Source organism: Strix uralensis, chromosome 1 (assembly GCF_047716275.1).
Source record: "Strix uralensis isolate ZFMK-TIS-50842 chromosome 1, bStrUra1, whole genome shotgun sequence".
In the NCBI taxonomy this organism is placed as follows: domain Eukaryota; kingdom Metazoa; phylum Chordata; class Aves; order Strigiformes; family Strigidae; genus Strix; species Strix uralensis.
Window position 1 is genome coordinate 164,621,172 of NC_133972.1, and position 20,156 is coordinate 164,641,327.

General features: G+C 41.2%; 1 protein-coding gene across 1 annotated transcript in view; it reads right to left on the minus strand.

Moving 5' to 3' along the window:
• Positions 1–12,047: 12,047 nt before the first annotated feature.
• Positions 12,048–20,156, minus strand: part of CYRIB (CYFIP related Rac1 interactor B) — an 80,039-nt gene continuing 71,930 nt past the window's right edge. The window contains 7 exon segments of the mRNA XM_074887911.1: positions 12,048–12,922; positions 15,674–15,744; positions 16,527–16,653; positions 17,807–17,886; positions 18,986–19,102; positions 19,201–19,278; positions 19,920–20,056. Of these exon segments, the coding sequence (XP_074744012.1) occupies positions 12,859–12,922; positions 15,674–15,744; positions 16,527–16,653; positions 17,807–17,886; positions 18,986–19,102; positions 19,201–19,278; positions 19,920–20,056 (674 nt within the window). The 3' untranslated portion in view covers positions 12,048–12,858.

Consider the following 20,156-nt stretch of genomic DNA (forward strand, 5'->3'; position numbering starts at 1 on the left):
CTGTCAGGAATGCTGGGGATGGAGGCCAAAGTCTTGTACTTCAACTGCATCAGCCCCTACACTTGTGTGGAGGAAAACACCAGGCAATGAATCCAACAAAGAGCAATTTCAAGTAGTGGGAGACACTAATAGGATCTGAATCAGCTGTAGCTGAAGGAAAAGAGCGTGGTGCTATTTGCTCATTCAGATAAATTGCCTGCTGGAGCAATAACTGAAACCTGAAGAACAAGTGTGATCTTAAGCAGTGGTTGAGATGGGATAAAAACAACACCCTGAATAGTGTCAGCTTCACTCTTGAGCATCCTCTCCAGTGCTGACCTGAGGTGTCTGCATTTACCTTCAAGGTCTTTGAGGAGGCAGCCCAGGAGGTCACAAGGCATCCAGGAAATCATTCCTCACCTCCGAGAGCTGTGAGTCTTGACTGTTCTGAGTCACACAGCTTTTTCTCACTTTTTGGCAAACTTCCCATCCAAATTTGCTACATTGCCACATTGCCCTACTTTAAATCATGCCACAATGTCTATTTCACCCAGGGACCCCTAAGTCATGTCCAGAAGACAACAGCAAGGTGAATTAGGATACTGTCTTTTCTGAAAAACTTCATTTTATGACTAGTGAGTTCTTCCAGTTCATTTGTCTCTTCCATTCCATGTTGCGTCCCAATGTGTAACCATTAATCCTGTTGATCTGACCACCAGAGCCACAACTCTCCTATTTCTTATTTCTTTCTACAGCTCCTAGCATTATGAGGGCTCGATCTTAAAATCAAAGGTCCTGAGTACCCTGAATTGTATTTAAATACAAATAAATACACTTATATTGTTAGTAGAGTTTTAGAAAGATGTTTTGCTTTCTGAAGATCCACCCATCAACATTGGAAAGTGCCTATGAATTTTTTGGGCAAATGCAAGGCCTCCTCCATAGTGAATAGGTTATTTGCTGAATATTCACTGAACTTTCAAAGTCAGATTAAATTTGTTTTCCCTTCTATTCATCAGATTTGACCATGGAGGGAGATATGGGAAAGGATGTATCCAAGATTAAATATTCACTCAGCCTGTGAAGAAGCTGTCTCCCTCTTGCAAGAGAGCATCTCAACTGCCAATTTCACAATTCCCTCCTGAACACAATGATACATTTGTAATAATGCCTGCTATTAATACAAATGAGGAAAAAAAAAAAAAAAAAAAACAAACAGCCAGGCTGTGGAATAAAGCAGAGTATTTATCCCAGCTAAACATCACTGTCTTATCACTGTGATAGGAGTGAGAAGGAAACCAAACTCCACTACATCAAACCATCTTTTAACACTGCGATCCATCCTGATAATATCACAGCAGATAGTTTATCAGCAGGATCTCATCCATCACTAACTCCAAACAGGGAGTCTGTGACGAGGTTATCATCCCAGCAGAACCCTGTTTCCTTTCCCCAGGGCCTTGCTTTCATCCAAGTAACAGCATGCCTGGCAGAGAGCAGTCCGGACCCCCCAGGTCTGATCCCAGAGGGACCAAGGTGTCCGGGAAAGGCTCTGTGCTCTAAGGAGCTGCCAGCTACAGTTTCCGTCTTGTACATGAACGACAATCACTTCATACCTTGACCCTTTAATGAGGCTGCTCTCAGATACCTGTTATGTAGGGTGACAGCCTGTGGCTCACAGGAAAACAGACACGGCCACGGGCTTTTTTGGTACCATGGATCAGCATGACATTTGGCTACTGAGTTACTGTAAAAGGAACTGCTGGATGCATGCTTGCAGATAAATCCCACACCCCCAAGCATACTGGATGTTTCCAGCCCACTGTGCATCTCCACGAAGCCGACCTCTGTGTCTGACTCTGCTTCACCTCTATGCCGAGGTGGCTAAGTCACGCACCAGGACCACATCTGTCTCCACGCTGGCATGACTTACCTGCCTCAGATGGCACTAGTTCCCCAGCGCACTGCGCCCAGGCTCTCCAAAATCACACGTCCCCAAATTTCTCTGTGCCTGGGTCATCAGTGGTCCTCTTGTCTGCTCCCTGAAGGGCAATACTTGCAGCTCTGCCCTTGAGACCCACCCTTAGTGCATGAAAAGGCTGAGGAGGGGGCTGGTCCAGTCGAGGTCTCGGACCCCAGCACCCAAGATGGCTCCGAGCCAGCAGCACATCACAGCTCCCCATCAGGAGGGGTCAGGTTGTTCAGCACGCTTCAAGATTGCCATCAGCACAGAGTTATCAGGGTGGAAAATAATCCCAAAATGTGGTGTCAAAGCCTGTGGTTGTGCTTTTTTGCTCCTGCTACAGTAAGTTACATGAAACGGAAAAACTATATATAGGAAAACTTTGTTGCTTTCCAGTAATTTCCTCAAACCCTTACCATTCTTTATTTGGTCATTCTACAGATCACTGCTCTCACCATCCTTAGATCATCATGCAGCAGGAAAATGGAATGAAGCTGAAAGATAACAAAACCTTGGCAAGACTCCAACCATGATTAGACATTTCAATGAGTAACGAGCCTGACCAGAGTTACAGCAGTAAATATTTAAAGTTATTTTTGAAATGAAGTCTCAAGAAAGATGTAAACTCTCATGATCTGAGGCATTAGCTAACCTCTAATTACAGAGGGAAGGGGAGGAATGGAAACTTCTGAGATAAGGGATAACCTAACTGCTTGTTGCAGGGTTTCTTGGAACACCCCCAGTCAGCCCCGTTCTGGTCATTGTCAAAATCCTGGGCTAGAAGGCTCGCAGGTCTGAGCGAGCTTAGCAGCTCCTAAATTCCTAGAAAAGTAATTGTAACTTATACTTTGCTTGCTGCAAACGTTTGATTTTCCACACAAATTATAGAAATATATTATTATATAAAATCAGATATTTTGTTACAGGCAAACCATTACCATAGCTACATACTTCCCCCCCCCCCCCCCCCCCCCAGGAGCTGCAATTAATAGTTTGTCTATTACAAACATCTGGGTTTTATTTATGTAATATATACATTTTATATATGTGTATATATATATATATACACAAATTAGATGCTGCAAACTGTTTGTTGAAGTGCTTTTATAGCTTACGAAAAAATCTAGAATGAGAAAACAGCTTCCCACCACAGGAGACTCACACTCACACACTTTTACAGACAAACAGTATAAAGAAAATAAAGACCATAATACTTATCGATATACAATATGATCTATTCAATTAACTGAAATATTAATTATTATGTGTAGCCTGCTTTACTTCTTTCTCCTTCATATAGCGTTGGATCCATTCATTGTTTCTTTCTTTTTTGGGAAACTTATTTTCACCACCCATTTTGTAACGGCCAAAGCAATAGCTCTCCAACCTTGACTGGGTCCTTTAATACAAATGTCTCATGACATATGTAGCTATGTGTAACCAGGTTACCATCCCTTCTGCTTTCAGTCTGCCAAGGCAGGAACGTGTGGAGGGGTTTGTTGTAAAAACGCCTGGGTTTGGGCAAGTCTTATACAAAGGAGGGCCAAAAAACGCTTCTTACAGCTGGGAAGGTTGATCATGATCTGCAGATCTACCACCTCAACACAAGGATGTTTCAAATGTGTTTTCTTCTGCTGTAGCAGGTCATCAAAGGAATTTAATGGTCAACCCAAAACTTCCATCCCTAACACCTAGTAATTTTTTGGATGCTATGGGCTCTGGACCACCAATCCCTTGGAGAAGGTGTAAGTTGAGAAATGCCACAGGAAAGTGGTGCACAGGGCAGGAGCCAGAACAGGTGTGCTGGGGCAGCTGGCACAGGTCCGGTGACACACAGTAGCATTTTATACCAGTGAGAACCACTTACGTGCTGCAGGCTGTGCTAGATTTACCCTACAGCCATAGTCTCACCAAGGGCGAGCCTGTTCTTTCTGCAGTGAGGAGATAGAGACACACCCCAGCCAACTAGGGCAGCCAGCGCTGATACAGGGAGCAGGTGAGCCTCAGATGGGATGCCCAGTCAAGGTGCATGTTTGGGCTCCTTTTGGGGCCCTGCTGAGCCATGGATGAACTGGAGAAGAACAGGAGCAGACAGGTTTCTCTGGGATCTGCCAAGCCCAGGGCGTCGATCAAAGCATGGAAAGCACTCCCAGGCAAACCAGTCAGTGCCTCAACCATCAGATGAGGGGATGCAATGGCAGCACCAGCAAACACTGACAATGTTGACAAAGTGCCACTATCTCCAAAGCAGTGGTGTCAGCCAGTTGGGGCTGTGCATGTCCACTCGTGAGCCAGCATGCTGGGAGCAATGGTCTATCTCTGGCCCAGACCATGCAATGCGATTTGCAAACACTGCAGCACCTGCACTAGGACTGAGCCCGCCTGATGAGTTTCACTAGCAGTTGCATACCAAGATCAAAAGAAAAAAAAAGTGGGAGGAGGTCGATTCCTGCAGGACTTGGCAAGTCTAGCAACAACAATCCTGGGCAGTCTGATATTGCTGTTCACTGTGTGAACCCCTCTAAGAAAAATTCAAATTTCGGTGCATTTTCCTGGAACACTGCTCCTCCGTGAGATGTCACCTAATGGTCAGCAGCGCTAATAGACACTGATGGGATGGGAAGAAGCATTTGCTCTGAGTCCTGATAGGTGCAGATCTTCCAGTGATGCTACTAAAGAGTTACCAGCCCTTCCTCCTGGCCTGAATCCGAAGCCCGTGTTTGAAACCTGAGGTTCAGCGGGCACTGATGCTTTTGCCTGCTGAGGAACGGGCATTTTTGGCAAGGGGCTGTTGGTTAGAAGAAGTGACAAGAGTGGCTGAATCACTCCTGAAGGAGAAAAGGAAGATTCTGCTTCCGGATGCTATTTGATTAGCGTCCCTGGAAACTTCTGCAAGTTTGTCTGCTTTTCCCGTTTACAGCCCAACACGTGCTTGGCAGCATACATGTTATCCTTGCACAAAAATCAGCTTTTAAAGGGTACCCCAAATCCCATCATCAACTCAGTCACATGGACATCATTTGGGCTCCAGAGCTCACACTTTGTTTTATCAAAGCATCAGGTTGCACCTGAAGCAGCAGTCAATGTGCCTGCTACCCACTGCCACTCCTCCAGCATGGCCCCAAAAACCAGCCCAGAGCTCAGCTCCGGGCAGCCCTCCTCTATCTCCAGTGCCTTTCTGAAGAGGAAGTGGAGCAGACTGACCAAATTCCGATCCCCTTACACAGCCCCTCGGAGCCGCTCCCCGGGCAGCACGGCGCAGCCCTCGGCCGCTTGCTCAGACCCAAAAATGTGGCGAGGATTCAGAGAGTCAAACTCTTCCTTTAGAAAAGAAATCAAGTGTGAGATATTCCTAGCCTCAGGCTGATCAGACCCTGGAAATTTCTCTGCATTGGATGTAGTCTCAAGCTGTGTCTGTTGTTATTGATATTATTAAAAAAAAACAGAACCAAAACCAAAACAGTTTTGGGAAAGAATGCAGCCAAAGTCCCAGCCCAGAGGTGGGGGGAGAGATGTAGCAGACTGAAGAAATCACTGCAGTGCACATAATCAGCTCCTCCCTTACCTGCAACAAAGGTTTTCTTGTAAACTTACAGCATTTACGGTAGTGATGCAGTAGGCTGTTTAAGAGATATATATACACAGATGCACAGAGCACTCTTCATAGCGATAGCTGTAAATGCTGATCTAGGTTCAGACCACAGAAATTTCCCATGGACTGATCTCCAGCTTCCCCAGCCTTCAGAAGAAATCTATCCCCAGTGCAGATGGGGTGGGCTTGGTCTTTTAAGGGTTTCCAGATCTGAGCCTCAGATGAGCCATCTCTGTGCTGGGGAGCTGCTTGGGGCTGCAGAGACCAGAGCTCAGACCCGAAGAGTAAATTTGAGTGCAAAGCGTGGGAAGGGGCCAGGAGTTTGCTGAGCATGGAGCAGCCACTTGGCTGGATGAAAGCAGCCGATGCCACCCCTGCAAACAGCATCATCCCCAGAGCCTTGCCGATGAGACAGCTATCCTGCTAGAGGTGAAGGGGGATAGACACTGAAGATGATGGTGCCTTGCGAGGCTGAAGGTCCTTCAGGAAAGCGACTGATTGAAACCCGACTGCTCTGCTCCCTGAGCCAGAGCTTCCCATGCTGCAAAGACCTAGACAGTGCCTTCCATAACCAAACCCACGCTGTAAAAGCTGATTAAAACATTTAATAAGGTTTTGATTAACAGCATATTTCAAAATTCTTTAGCGACCTGCAGATCAGCAGAGGCACAACTTTGGGGTCTGGGGCTGTTCATTTTTTAAACGTTTTTAAAGTTCCCTCCTTGAGAGCAGACACGCAATTACACCGCAGTATCAGTTGTTCCTCATTTGCAAAGCCAGAGCATGAAGCAAGTTGTGTTAATGTGTCGAAACAGGGCAGAAATAGAGAGCAATGGATCACTGAATCTTTGAAGGGAAAAGTAATATTGCAGTAATTTATAGAAGGGAGAGTTTGTGGGTGGGACAGTCGCTCTCAAAGAACAGTGGCATTCAGCCAGTAAATATTGCTCGTTTGAGAAGAGCATCACTGCCATCTTCAGGACAGCCGGTTTCTCTTTCCTGCCATGCAGCGGCTTTCCCGGGAGCATATTTTGGTTTATGCAATACAAAAGAAAGCATTTTCTGTGACTCCAGCCAAAGTTATATTTTTAGTTATTACTGATGCTCTGTGGAGGATGGTTTGGTCCAACGCCTCCCAGCTTCTGAATTCTGACACCTCGAACTGCCTACCCAGGAACATTTCATAAGCATAATTTCCAGTGCAAACTTCAGTTTAAGATGGAAAAGACCTGTTGGTCAGTCCAGCCCATCTCAATGAAGCAACGTTTCCTAACGGACACCTCTCACCCTTTATTCAGTCTAGCTTCAATGTCTCCAAGGAGCCATCCCTTTCCACTTCTCTTGCAAGATGTTTATGTTAGCGTAAGAGATGTGTTAGGAAACTCATGACATCAGCCAACTTTCCTTCCCATGGCATTAAATCATCATTCTTCTAGCCAGAACACAGTCAATCAGCTGGTAAACACAGAAAGCACTTCTAGCCTGGGTCTTAAAGTGGCATTTCACTCTTGGGCACTACAAGTCATTTCAAAGATGCACAGTGCTGAATATAGAATATATCACCTCAAAAACAACACTAAGAATGCTAAAGATGATAAAGGCAATTGCTTAAAAGCTAGCAAATAGCAAAGTTAAAACTTCCACATTACTTAAGCTCAAGTCTTTCAGCAAATGCACTGCTACACTACTTATTACACCAATGCCAACCAGAGGTCACACAGCTGGTTAGGGGAACATCACTTTTATACTGCAACATCTCCCTCCACCCTGCAATCGGACGCATGTCTTGTGCCCCTTCACACGATGGGTGTGTTTCCAGCTGCATGGGATGAGCTGGATGTGTGCACATACCCCCTTTCCCAAGCCTGGACACCGGCCCGTCATTTGGCCAACATTCGAGCATCACTTTGACACAATGGGCATGTGTGAAATCATGCAATGCAGGAAGATAGGGAGCCAGGATAAAATAAGCAGCTGTTTCTTCCTTGCCTGCATCCAAGAAAAAGATGGGCCACAGATGAGGCCAGATACATGCTCTTGCCAGGCCAGCTCTGACCTGGGGTTGTCTTAGACTCCCGTGACTATAGAAGCCACCTCTTCTCTGCCTCAGTTTGTTCATGGTGTACATGGTTATCAGCAAGAAACAAAACCAAAAAGGACCTACAGATGTCACCTGCAGCAGGAGCTCTCCATGCTTCTGCAGATGGAGACATCAGTGATATGCCCTAGAGGGGAAGGAAGGGGAGAACACGCAGACACCTCTGGAGACCTTGGGATCAAAAGGGATTTGCCGTCACTAACGAAGAACCCCACAGCAGGAGCCAGGAGAGGGCACAGCTCTCCAGTGTTCCACTTCTTCATCACAGTCACCGGGTGTTTGTAACTCCTTGCCTCATTTATTGGACACCTCTGACCCCCCGAAAGAAAACATTGGCTTCTGAATAAGGCTCAAGTGTGAGCAGAGAACGCAGGTCCCCAGGGCAGAAGCCTGCAGGGGGTAGCAGACTGATGTACTTCACAGCAGACCACTATGGGGGAGAAGACAAATACACCTTCTGAATTTCTCCAACTTCTATTGCACAAATTGAGGTCCCAGGAGCCATCCTAGGATCTGTCCTCTATCATTCCTAATCGTAGCAGCACATGGAAGACAGCAGACAGCACCAACACATTTCCATATATATATTAGATGAATGCTTTTCAAAAGGAAAATGAAGGGTCTCCCATGAAGCTGTAACAGTGAAACACATAGACCTGACTGAGCAGGGCAGCCAAGGAAAGGCTGCAAGTAAGTGTGGCCCTGAGAGCTCCAACGTCACTCACATGCAAGGGCAACCTCAGTAAGCATGTTCGTAACACACCAGGTCTATGTAACTCACTCCCAGTCTTCCATGCACTCAAGCATTTGCTAGTGAAATAATAACAGCACTTGGAAAGCTTTATTCTACCACTTTCCCAAGTCTTGTAACTTCTAACATCCCTGCAGTAACTAGATGACTTGACCTCTGCCCCATACAACTCCACAAACACTCACTTCACACCACTACAGTTGTGACAAAAAGGGATCAGAACATTGCTCAGATTCAAGAGACAGGGTCAGATTATACCTGGCTAGATTTGCTCACCGGGTACAGCCCTTCTCGTGTTGTAACTTTGACAGAAGAAATAAGCCTGTCCAGGCACCCTTGTATCATCATGGTGGTAACAGGACGAGACCAACTTGAAAGGATCATTAGCACTGAAGCAGGGGGAAGCAAAGCACTACCCCAGATCCAGGGCACCGAGTTGGATGCAGTCATCCAGTTTTCAAATATCCCATGTGATAGCAATTCCTTACAAAATTCATATGCAAATTGATAGCATGAACTTTATACTGGGATTGTTTTGAGTCCTTGTTTCACTGCCCTCAGATGGAATGCTACTACTGATCAGCCAGCAGACAATACACCAGACTTGGAAAAAGGAGTGAAAAAAACTTCACTTAGGCCAGTAAAAAGACCAAAAGAGCGAGCAAGAGCAAGGAGCCTGGTAATTCAGAGCTAGTTCTCTATTTTGGTAAAAGAGGCTGCTTGACAAAAAGGTGTTCATCCAAAGTTTGAGAAACAGTAACCCCATCACCACAGCCAGGAAGGGCATCCCCGAAGACGCCTCCTGCCTCAAGCAGGACTTGTTACTATGTCTCTGCAACATCCAGTAAACATCGCAGTGAGTTTCTAAACTCTGAACTCACAATGACTGCATAAGCTATTCCTTGTTAATTATTTACATTTATTTCACAGGTGTAAGTATTTTCAGGAACAGAAAGAGAACACTAAGTTTAGAAAACTTGAAGAAAAGGAGGATGAGCATCCTTCTAGTGAAGCAATAGCCTGAAAAGTCACCACATCCCTGCTGCTGAAGACAGTGGCATTGGCTTTGCAAGCCAGGAGAAAGCAGCTGGAGAACGATGCATCCACTGTGTTTGCCAGGGAATGCTTCATATCCACCTGCAACAAGCCATTCCAGGATCTCTCTCTCCAGATCTGCTCCAGCCCTAATAAAACTACTGGGAAACATGCAGCATTCCTGGCAAAGTGAAATCCTGATGTGGTTTATAAACAGAAGATACAGACAGGAAAGGATACTTTTTTAGAAGAAACACTTCCATAATTTGTGTACTTTTCATGTGAAATTTTAAGAACCAAATCAGTATCATGTAAGCAGGCTGGTACTAAAGAACTGCAGAAAAAAATCCGAGGCTTGTGGGGTGGCACGCACTATTAGCACTGTGATCAGGTGGGAAGCTGTGCAGGCACTGCCTGTGAACGGTGACACGCACCACACAGGCCACTGTAGACTCCTCCGAGACCCCCCTGTGCCTGGAATGTGAGGCCTGTAAGAAAGCAGCAGCAGCATTTACACTCAGACACGCAGTATCACGAGGAGGAGGCCTTCCACCCATAACAGCTACAGGGCAGATACACCAGCTCACAGCAGACGATGGCTGGTTTGAGCAGAGCGTTTATGTAAACCATCAAGTGCCACTCAACCCAGTACCCCAAGACTCTAGGATATCACATAGGCCAAGGTGGTGCCATCCAAAATGAGCAATTTTCCCCCCAAACTTATATAAAAGCTGTTTAGTGACCAATACTTAGTGCTGAGCCTGCCAGCTACTCTTCTGTCCACTACCACGGATAACAGAAGAGTTTAAACAGAGAGGGAGAAGATTAAAGAGTAGGTTTGCAAGGAACAAGCACCAATAGCTTGAGCAACGAACACACAGTGGTTCCAGTTCAAAAATGCAAACAGCTGATGCCTGATGCACTGGAAGGCCTGTTTTCTTCTCTTGGAAAGCTCACGAGTAGAGAAGCTTGCGGAGTTGTGGGCCAGCCAACTCCAAGGCACGCCAGCTCTAATCTCCTTCCCCAGCTGTGTACACAGAGAAACTGCAGAATACAACTGCCGGAGGAAAAAAAGGAAAGCTCCAATTATTCTCAGACCACAAGAACAACGATGTTTAAAAGCAAAGATATTGGCAGGGCAGCAGAAGGGAAGAGCTGTCCAAGACAGTCGACTGAAGAAATTCTGTGTTGTTTTAGTCAGTAGGCATTGAGGCAGACAAAGAAGAAATCTGCTATGTGGCTAGTTCTTCCCTAACGGCACCCAGACTAGATTTACTGTTTCAAGTAATCTATTCTTTGTAAATTAGTTTCCTCTAGACTCTAGAAAGTTTTACTTCCAAAAAATAACACAGAACAGCAGTATGATTTGCACCTCCTGTGATTATTATTCAATAACTGTATTCACAGTAACAAGGCTGAGATGAATTTTTTTTCCAAGGGGTAATGAACTCATGAGGACAGTTACTCTTTCAGATACATGCAGAATGGTTGGCTGTATACAGTTTATAACATTCATACAACTCTGAGAAAGATTTTTTTCTTTTTAAAAAACCAAACAAATCAAGTTTTGTCCTTTCTCAGCTGGATTCAACTGTGATGCTGCAGAAAGGATCAGAGTATTTTATTCCTGTAGCCATCTTAGTACATGGTTTGCTTCCTCTGTAGCAGGGACCTCTGCTAAGCATCTTTGGCAAGAAAGAAAAAATGTATTACCCTGCCTATCAGAGAAGGATGTACAGGTACCAGCAATACACGTTTGTACCTCCTGTGAACTCTTTCTCAAGAGTCACAATTTAAAATTTTGCAGATCTCTTATTTCCAAAAAGCAAACAAAGATAAAAAGGAGAATCTTTCCCGATGGTACAAAAAGGGGTGTCCACAAGAAATCCAGCATGGTCACACTGGTATGTTTTATTTGGAGCTAGCGTGCCATGTAAACTTACAAAATATTATTTGTCCAGCAAATAAAGCTGAGGGTGTTCACGCTTGCCTGCAGGTTTCACATCTCCTTTCCAGAATGCTGACAACTCATTTCAGGCATAATTAGGACAGAACCACACACATGAGGTGCACTTATGTTTGCCCACCAATGCAAAACATGTCATTTCCTAGAGATGTTCTTTCTAGTAATTCTCAACTCTTGTTTTCCCCTTCCATTCCTCCCCTCCCAAAAAGATTTTCCTCACTAACCTATCAAAGCTTAATGCTTGTTCTAGTAAGATGTTAGCCAAGCAGGAAACATTATTTGCTACGCTAAGATTATTCAGATTTTACACACAGTTCAAAATATCTAGATCCACAAGAGTATACACTGGCATAGAGAGAGGGAAGTTAATCTCCCCACCACTGGTACAGAAAAAGCCAAACTGGCAGCCTAATCTGGAATGTCATTTCTGATGGCTGTGGTGAGACATCAACAGAGATGCAACCAAGATGCTGGTTCTTCAGCAACATCCACTGGGATCTACATGGATTGCACACAGTTCTCCCCCCCCAAACCCTGTACAAATAATATTTCTGGAGACAGGGAAGCAACAGAGAGTGGAGAGCAAGAACCCTGAAACACACTAAGCTTACATCAGTGGATTAGACTAGTTACTGATAATGAAACAGCAGAGTTTTCACTATATAAAATTTATAAATTTATTTTTTTGTAAAAATCCAAAGAGCACGAAGACATCTCACTCAAAATACTGGTAAATCAAACCACACTTAGAAAAATGAAAGCTGATTTTATTATCTCCACAGCCAATCATTTGACATGAACATGCATACGTAATTTTGCTACGCACACACCACAGTTTAACGTTAGTTATTAAAGGTTAAACATACAACATACATCCTTACAAAAATGAGTCAAAATGCAAACGTAACTTTTAAACAAAACAGTTTTTACTCATTTAAAAAAACCTTTGTGTTGGGTACCATTTTGTACAAACACAGTTAATTTAAACAAATCTGCTTTTAGTTTCCTCATGGTTGCACATGAAAATAAGCTGCAATAGAAAATGAAGTCATCAAGGGATTTTTAAATAGCAGAAGTAGGCAGTCTTGCCATGCAGAAGAAGCAATATTAAATATTAGTTTTTCAAAAAAAAGAAAAAACCACAAGTTTAAAAATATTTAGTTCAAGTCACAAATCTTTCCCCAGTACAGAGAAATCCAAATGCAACGCATAATTAGCTGCCACTTAGGATGGCTATTCTGAAAAGTAGAAATACTTTCCAGAACTGATAATTTTCATTGATTTGGCACAGAAAAGAAGTCTGAGCTTACTTAAGAACAAGAAAGTGATTAAAAAAAAGGGTAAACAGGAAGAGAGAAAATAAAAAGCAAGAATGAACGAGATAGTAGTTGCAATCACTAAAAAAAAAAATCTGTGCATCTCAGTCATTGCAGAATACTGTCTGTCTACAGCAGGTGCGAATTCCAGGTAATTGTTATTGCAACATGGATTTAATTTGCTTGGAGGTAGTCTCATCATTCAAATGCTTTGTTGTGTACCTAAACACAGAAATAAAAATCAAGTTGAGAAGATCATATTTTAATTTGGCTTAACAAGTATGTGATTTCTTTTCTTATGACCCAACCTGACTGTACCAGAGTAAAAGCCTCAGCCACTGATCATCACCCAGCCCACAGTTACCAAGTACAGAAATCAGACATTCGGAGCAGAAAATGCTACTATCAATCAGAACTATAACCCAACAGCCTTGCACCAAGGGGAGTTAAAAATAAGCCTCAGCTGGATGTTGGTTTTAGTGCTCATAGGCCATTTCATAGACTAAACTCACATTACCACCTGTGGTAGGTAATTATCAATAAGAGTAACTCTGAGGTCTCTGCCCACAGGAAACATCTTCAAATAAAACAGCTTCAGAAACTTTTCTTCAAAACTTCCAGTGACCAAACCTTTCTAAGATTGCTCAATGAGAATGGATTTAATCACTTTTCAGCCTAATTTCCTGTTTAGTTAAGTAATAGTGCTGCTACAAATAAAGAGTATACACATGTGTTTATCCCAGGCCCTTCCCCCTTCAAAATTCTCTAGGACATCAGCACATTTTTAAATCACTACAAAAAACTCAGTCATCTCTTATTTTAAAAGGAAGTACTGTATATCCTCAATACTGGGTTCTTTGTATGATTAATTTCCCTGATCTCCCTTCCCTAACTGTAATCTAAAAGCAAGTAAAAACTTATTCTGTAATTTAAATTTAAAAAGTTAAATTAGAACTTTCATTGTTATCCACAACAACAGTGGTATTTTAGTTGTTCACTTGAAGAATATCCAATGACCTTTTGTTTTGGAAATTAATATCAATATAGATTTCAGCACTTTTTGGTAATTTATACTTTCCACAAGAGGCCTAAAGTCTTCTAAAATCCTGAAAAGTTATTGCACTTGGTATTCTGCCCATGTGAAAACACTAAACATGATTATATTACTTATATGAATTTCAAATTGTAAACAGCTGATCTCCCTCCAAATCCATACAAGCTTACATTTGCTTTTAGGACACATTATCTGTCTCTTGAGAAAACAGGAGAACTTCTAACACTCCTCCAGAATCAAAGACTTAAATTTGGACTTAATTTCTCATGACATCTTGAAGCTTCTTTCATCACACACACACAGCAGCGCACATCTGCATCTCTTCCTAACAATTCCAAATGTGATTTTAAAAAGATTTAAATATCCTACCCAAATGAGTTATTAAATGGATGAAACCAGGGCTGTTAAAGTATGTAGACATGAAATGGGTTGGTGTGGTGAAAGGTCAGCATGACAACATAGACTGAATTTATGCTACTAACCACAAAATGACACAAAATGGAGTGAGAACCTGAACTACACTTTACATGTACTTTAATGATGTCAACCATGATGGGGAAAAATGGGGTACTAGTAAAGATTGGTGTTTATTTACAGCTGCAATCACAATAAATTAGTCAGAAAATAAGTGCTAATATAACATTTTTCCCTCTGGAAGCTTGTGTTTTTACTGATCACCACTTCAAGGACTGATCACATACAGGAGGTTCAGAGATGAGTAACAAAATGATTTAGGCATGGAAATACTCACATGAAGTCTGAAATTAAGCTCAGATTTTTTTTTTTTTCCCTTTAGCTAATAATCTGAAAAAACTTTGCAAGTGAAACCACTTATAATACCACATTATTTCACTTCTAACCACATCTTAACACAAAAAAAAGAGGGCAAATGAAATTAAAGCAGTTTCACTACAGATAAGAAAAATAAAGTACAACTGCATACTTTCAGGCAAGACAAACTAAAGCTTCCACATTTCAAAGTGAGTACATGCATAACTCCACCCAGTTACAGTTAACTGTTACCAACATAGTATGATACTTTTTCAAGGAAGGACAAGAATGAAGCCTTCATCTGCTTATCACATTTTGGCACTTCTTGCAACTCCTCTGATGCTGGACACTGACACGAAGAACACATTACTGACTACAGATACAGCTTTATGACCCAAATTAGCAGTTTTTAGGTTTCTATACAGAATTATTAATTTTTCTTTACTACTTCAATTAATGTGGCAACTTCTTGTCTATTCTACACCAAAACCATTGAGACTCTTGCCTTAAGCACCTCCCTATAAATACTTTGTGAAAGAGGAACGATTTCTAGTTACATACCAAAAAAACTGCCTTACATGTCTGAAGCTATCTGCAAAACAAAAATCACATGATACCACTCTTATATTCTACTATTAAAAAATACAATCATTAAGCTATAGTCAAAACACACACAGCTGAGGATATGGCCCATGCAAACTAGTCCAGCCATCTCTTTAGTAAGCTGGCACAAGTCACAGGGCACATGCTGCAGCTGCTCATTTGCTTGTTTGGTAGTTCAGTCAGTAGATGTGACCACAGTTAATGTCTAGTTAGCTTTTAGTACGTATGATACTTTGTCATCAGTTTTAACTGCAGGTAAAATGTCTACTCTGTCATGCTTACCTCTACAGACTCATTCTTAACCTGCACACAGTTAAAGTATGCAAACAGTTATCCCAGAATGAACAACTGCAAGTTTATGACCTAGCTTTTAAAATGCAGTAGCTGCTCCATGCATCCCTGTCTCAATACACACTGGAAAAGAGGCTTGCAATAACCACATTCACCTTTTACCTGTAACACTGACTGAATACTTTCCTGCTGAAGGAAATGCCCTGGACAATTTATGAAAATTCACATAAAAATATTTCAAATAACAAGAGTACCTGAGAGCATTTAGAAGGCCTTCTACACTGTTAGGAGGCTGGTCTTTAAGAACTTTGATGCATCCTTTCATCTAGGAGTTAAAAAAATGATACAGTTTTTTTATGCTAATACCTTTTAAGTTTACAGAAGTGTTTTATATTCAGTTTGTCAGAGAAAAAAGTTAAGTTGCAGCGACATTTTCTTGATATTAGAAAGGAATTAAGCTTTCAGTATTACATTTTCCTATGACAGAATGGCTTAGCTACTTAAAAATCTGCGTATCTTTAAACAATGCAACTTTAATGTCACTCTGCTTTATTGAGCTTAGAAAAAAGGAACTGCAAACAGAAATCTTCATTTATCATAAACCCATTAAGAATTATTACATTCAGCCAGTGAAATAATTACAAAATCTGTGGCTAATACAGTAGGATAACAGTCCATCTGAAACAACCACAAAGAAGCATACAGTAACAGCATGTATTCCATAAACTTACTATCAAACAACAGCAGGAAGTTAAATACTTGGAGACTGGTGGATGATGAACTTAAGTTTTTTACCAGATCGTGAGGAACAAGCTATTTCCAGTCAGTCTGATTTGGATCTTTCAGCACAACCACTGCTTACAGGTGTTTCAAGACACTACCTGAATTTCATCAAAACAGATTTTTCATGACCTAACAATGACCATCTATGTGCCTGAAGGCCTAGTTTGTATTTCTTGCTACTTAAGTATATGGTTTTCTAACAGCTACCGCTATCCCATTAGCATCAATCCAAAGTGTACATCCAGTACTAGAACCTGGAGGACAGAAGAGGAGCCTACACACAATTTAAATACTCAAAAGATTATTTAGTAACAATAAACTTACATCAATTTTTGAAGTTTTGGCAAAAGCGCCCACCGGATGCACGTGGTCATAGAGTATGATGACACCCACCATTACCCTCAGACAGAATGATACTGTTTCCTCATTTGTAAACCTGCTTCTATATTCACTGTAATTAAAAACACAGATTATTATCTACCAAACACAACAGTACATACTAGTAACACCCAAAATAAGATTAAAGAAAAAAAAAATCCTACTATAAATCCTCAGAGGGAAAAGCAAACAAAAACCCCCAAACCCATCAGCCCCACAGACTTGAGAGCTTTCCTTTTTCCTTTCAATAACCTGCCTACAAGTCAGACCACTGCTTAGAAAGAGTTACCTAGAGATTAACAAAGATGCTCAAACCTAAAGTAGCACCCTGCTGCTACATCATTTCAGGTATGGGTTGTTTTTTTTTTTTCCCCAGAAAAAAGAAAGAGATTAAAACAATACATATCAACTTTGCTTTCAATGCTTCCTACCCTTTTTCCTGCCACCCTCTAATATACATGCAACCCAAATTTCTGACTCAGGTTAAAAAAAAAAGTTAAAGCTAAGTTTAATGAACAATGCTTAACTACTTTCTTGAATGGGACAAACCATTTCTAAGAAGGGTAAGAATATAAGTGTTTGGAGCTCTTAATGTACTCTGAAACAAGTGTACTGCAGTATCTGGACAGGAACTTACTTAAATAAGACATAACTCATACCTGAGTAATTTTACCAATAGGAAACTATTTAGAACCCAGAAGAAACAGATAAAAAACCAAAACCTTTTTGTTCACATTCCCAGTGCCTCTCAAATTTACAGTAGACAACAGACTGCCTTCATGCCTAAAAGTCACCTCGTAATTCCCCAGACAGGGGTGCTGCAATTTTGTTACAGCCATCACCCAAGTCAGCTTGCAAGGAAGTACCATCCAACACACTGCCCGTAACCCCTCTTTCAGGAGGCCCTAGGCAATCATGCTCAAATAGTATATTTTCTTGAATTATACATGAGAAAACCATTTATAAAGAGTGCCAAGAGGTTGTCTAGCTTTCATAGCTATTCTATTTTTAAAAATTAATATGTTCAGAAAAGCAGACCACATGATTTGCATGGCTAGCAAAATGAGACAAGTTAGTTTCAAGTCAAGGTAAACAACTAACTTAGCAAAAAGAAAAGACCACAGCTCCTAATTACCCCAATTATATTTCTTTGATCTTATGCATCACAAGTCATGTCTTAAATACAGAGATGATTCAGACACAATACAAGCACTGTTTATACTCACGGGGTTTCCAGCATGACCCTGCACACACTAGCCATGGTGCTTAAGCAATCTGTAGTATTCTCTATTGGTAAATTTTTATTCTGCAGAAAAAGATAAATAGTTTCCAATTCAATTGTTGTGAAATATTATACTACAAAACCTAAATTAAATCAGGGATCTACTGGCATGACAACACGGAAGAATTAAAAACATCAACACAACTACGGTAAATTGGGTAGTCTTACACTGTTTTTAAAAAATATTACAATATAAATTAGTGACTTACAGAACAAAATCTACCATATGGGTTTTGTTTGCTTGTTTATGGTTAAAGAAATACACCGCTGACACAACTGACTTTTGGAAAGTTTTAAAGGGATCAGCTAACCTGCTCTTTAAAGACAGAAATTTCTATATCCAAATTCATGTATCTGCTGCAATAGTAAGACTTAAAATTGTTACAGCCAAGCACCTCAAATATGAAATGAGGCTATTTTTCTCAAGGCATTTCAAGTGTAAAGCAGAACTTAGGAGAAAATATTGAAAGACAAATGTATCTTTGTATTAATCATGTAATGTACAATTATTTTGTATTACGAAGTAGTGTGCATTCTTTGCATGTAAGACAAAAATCAAAGTTATCAGAAGACAAGCATAATACTTGCAGTGACTGGATTTTACCACTAATATTTATTTAGGTAGTTAGGGATAAATAGGGACATGTTAAAATGTTGGAATACTTTTCCAGTTCGTGTTCCTCTCCTCTTCTGCAATAATGTAAGTATACTGAACTTTACACAGCAAAATAAGAGTGTCTTGGGAAGGACAGAAGGAAGCCACCTTTCAACTCAATCAAGCTGTTTCCCTTTTAGTTTTCTGAAGTTTCTGCTCTAAACCACCACCAAAATGCAGGCAACATACTTACCTCTCCCACCTCCCTCCTTGAGGAAAGCTACCATTACCAATGTTGTAATGCTCTCCATTAACTTTTTGCAACACATCCACAAGGTGCTTAGCTGAACTTCCTCTAACCTCTATGGCATCTGAGAAAGATACTTTATGTTTCTTGAGTCTCCAAAAATCAAGTTTGATTTCTAGATGCCAGATTAAGCCTGGTAGAAGAGTTTTGTATTCTAAAACAATGTCTGGCCATGCAGTGCTTTGAACTACACTATCCAAGCCATGAATTTATACTCTCACCTCTGACACAAACTTTGTTGTAGCATCACTTAAGGTTTTCAACATTGGTGTTGCTTCAGCATAAAATAAAGACATTCTGTTTGCCAACTCATTATTTACTTCATTTTCTCCCTCTGCCTATATAACAGAAGGAAAAAAGAATTTAGTTGTTCTGTACATGAAGAAGATAGGTGGTAGTATAAGATTACATGTCATCTCATCCAAGGGTTACCTACTGGGACATTGTTAATCCTCATACGGCTCAGAGTTCTTCTGTAGTAGCTGAAGTCATTCTGTATAGCAGGATTTGTCATCTATATAGATACGGAAGCAAAAGAGTTGTGACAAACTCAAGAAAAGTATAAGGACAAGTCTTCATAAAATATAATACTGAGAACAAGAAAATATTCAGCCTTCTGAAATAAAAAAGGCCTGTGCCATGTTGGGAATAGATATGTAGAATATAAAGCTTTCTGCTTAAATTCCCAGATTTTTCAGAACCAGATTTAACCAGAATAAGAAAAGGAGTAGTCTCCTCAACAGGATTTTGAAATTAGTAGGTTGAAAAAAATGGCTTTGCTAGTTTGACTCCAAGAATCAGACCAGCAAATCAGTATCATTTCAGCTTAGTTCTTTGCACATTAGCAAGAAAATAGCAGGACTATGGGTGTGCAAATACTAAAAGCAGCAGCAGCATTATTCCAAGAGATATGCCAAATTTGGATGAAGAAACATGATTAATGTGAACTGAAATGTAACAAGTGCCTAAAGCTAATATGATATTTGATCTGCTTTCCAGTTTAACCTAACTCTAGGTCATGCGAACAAGCTGAGCATCGTAGATATTTGATTATCTACTGCATGCTCTATTCTAGAACAGAAACCCCAAATTGCTTCAGTACATAGACTTGTTTCCTTTTCACTAGCCTTTGCGCTCAAATTTACAAGTTCTTACCTTGAGCTCATCAAATCGGAGTGTAAAGTGAAGAATTTCTGCAAACTGCTTAGCAAGAGCCTGCTCTCGCTCCAGGTGTTGCGTTGGTGAATATGGAGTGCTTGTCAGGGCTCCCAACAGACCTCGCAATCCTGCCTCTTAAATGAGAGGAGAGTATTTTGCAATATACAACTGCACCTGCTTCTTGTATCCCTATTGACTGATATTCTGCATGCTAGACTTAAAATATACATCTGC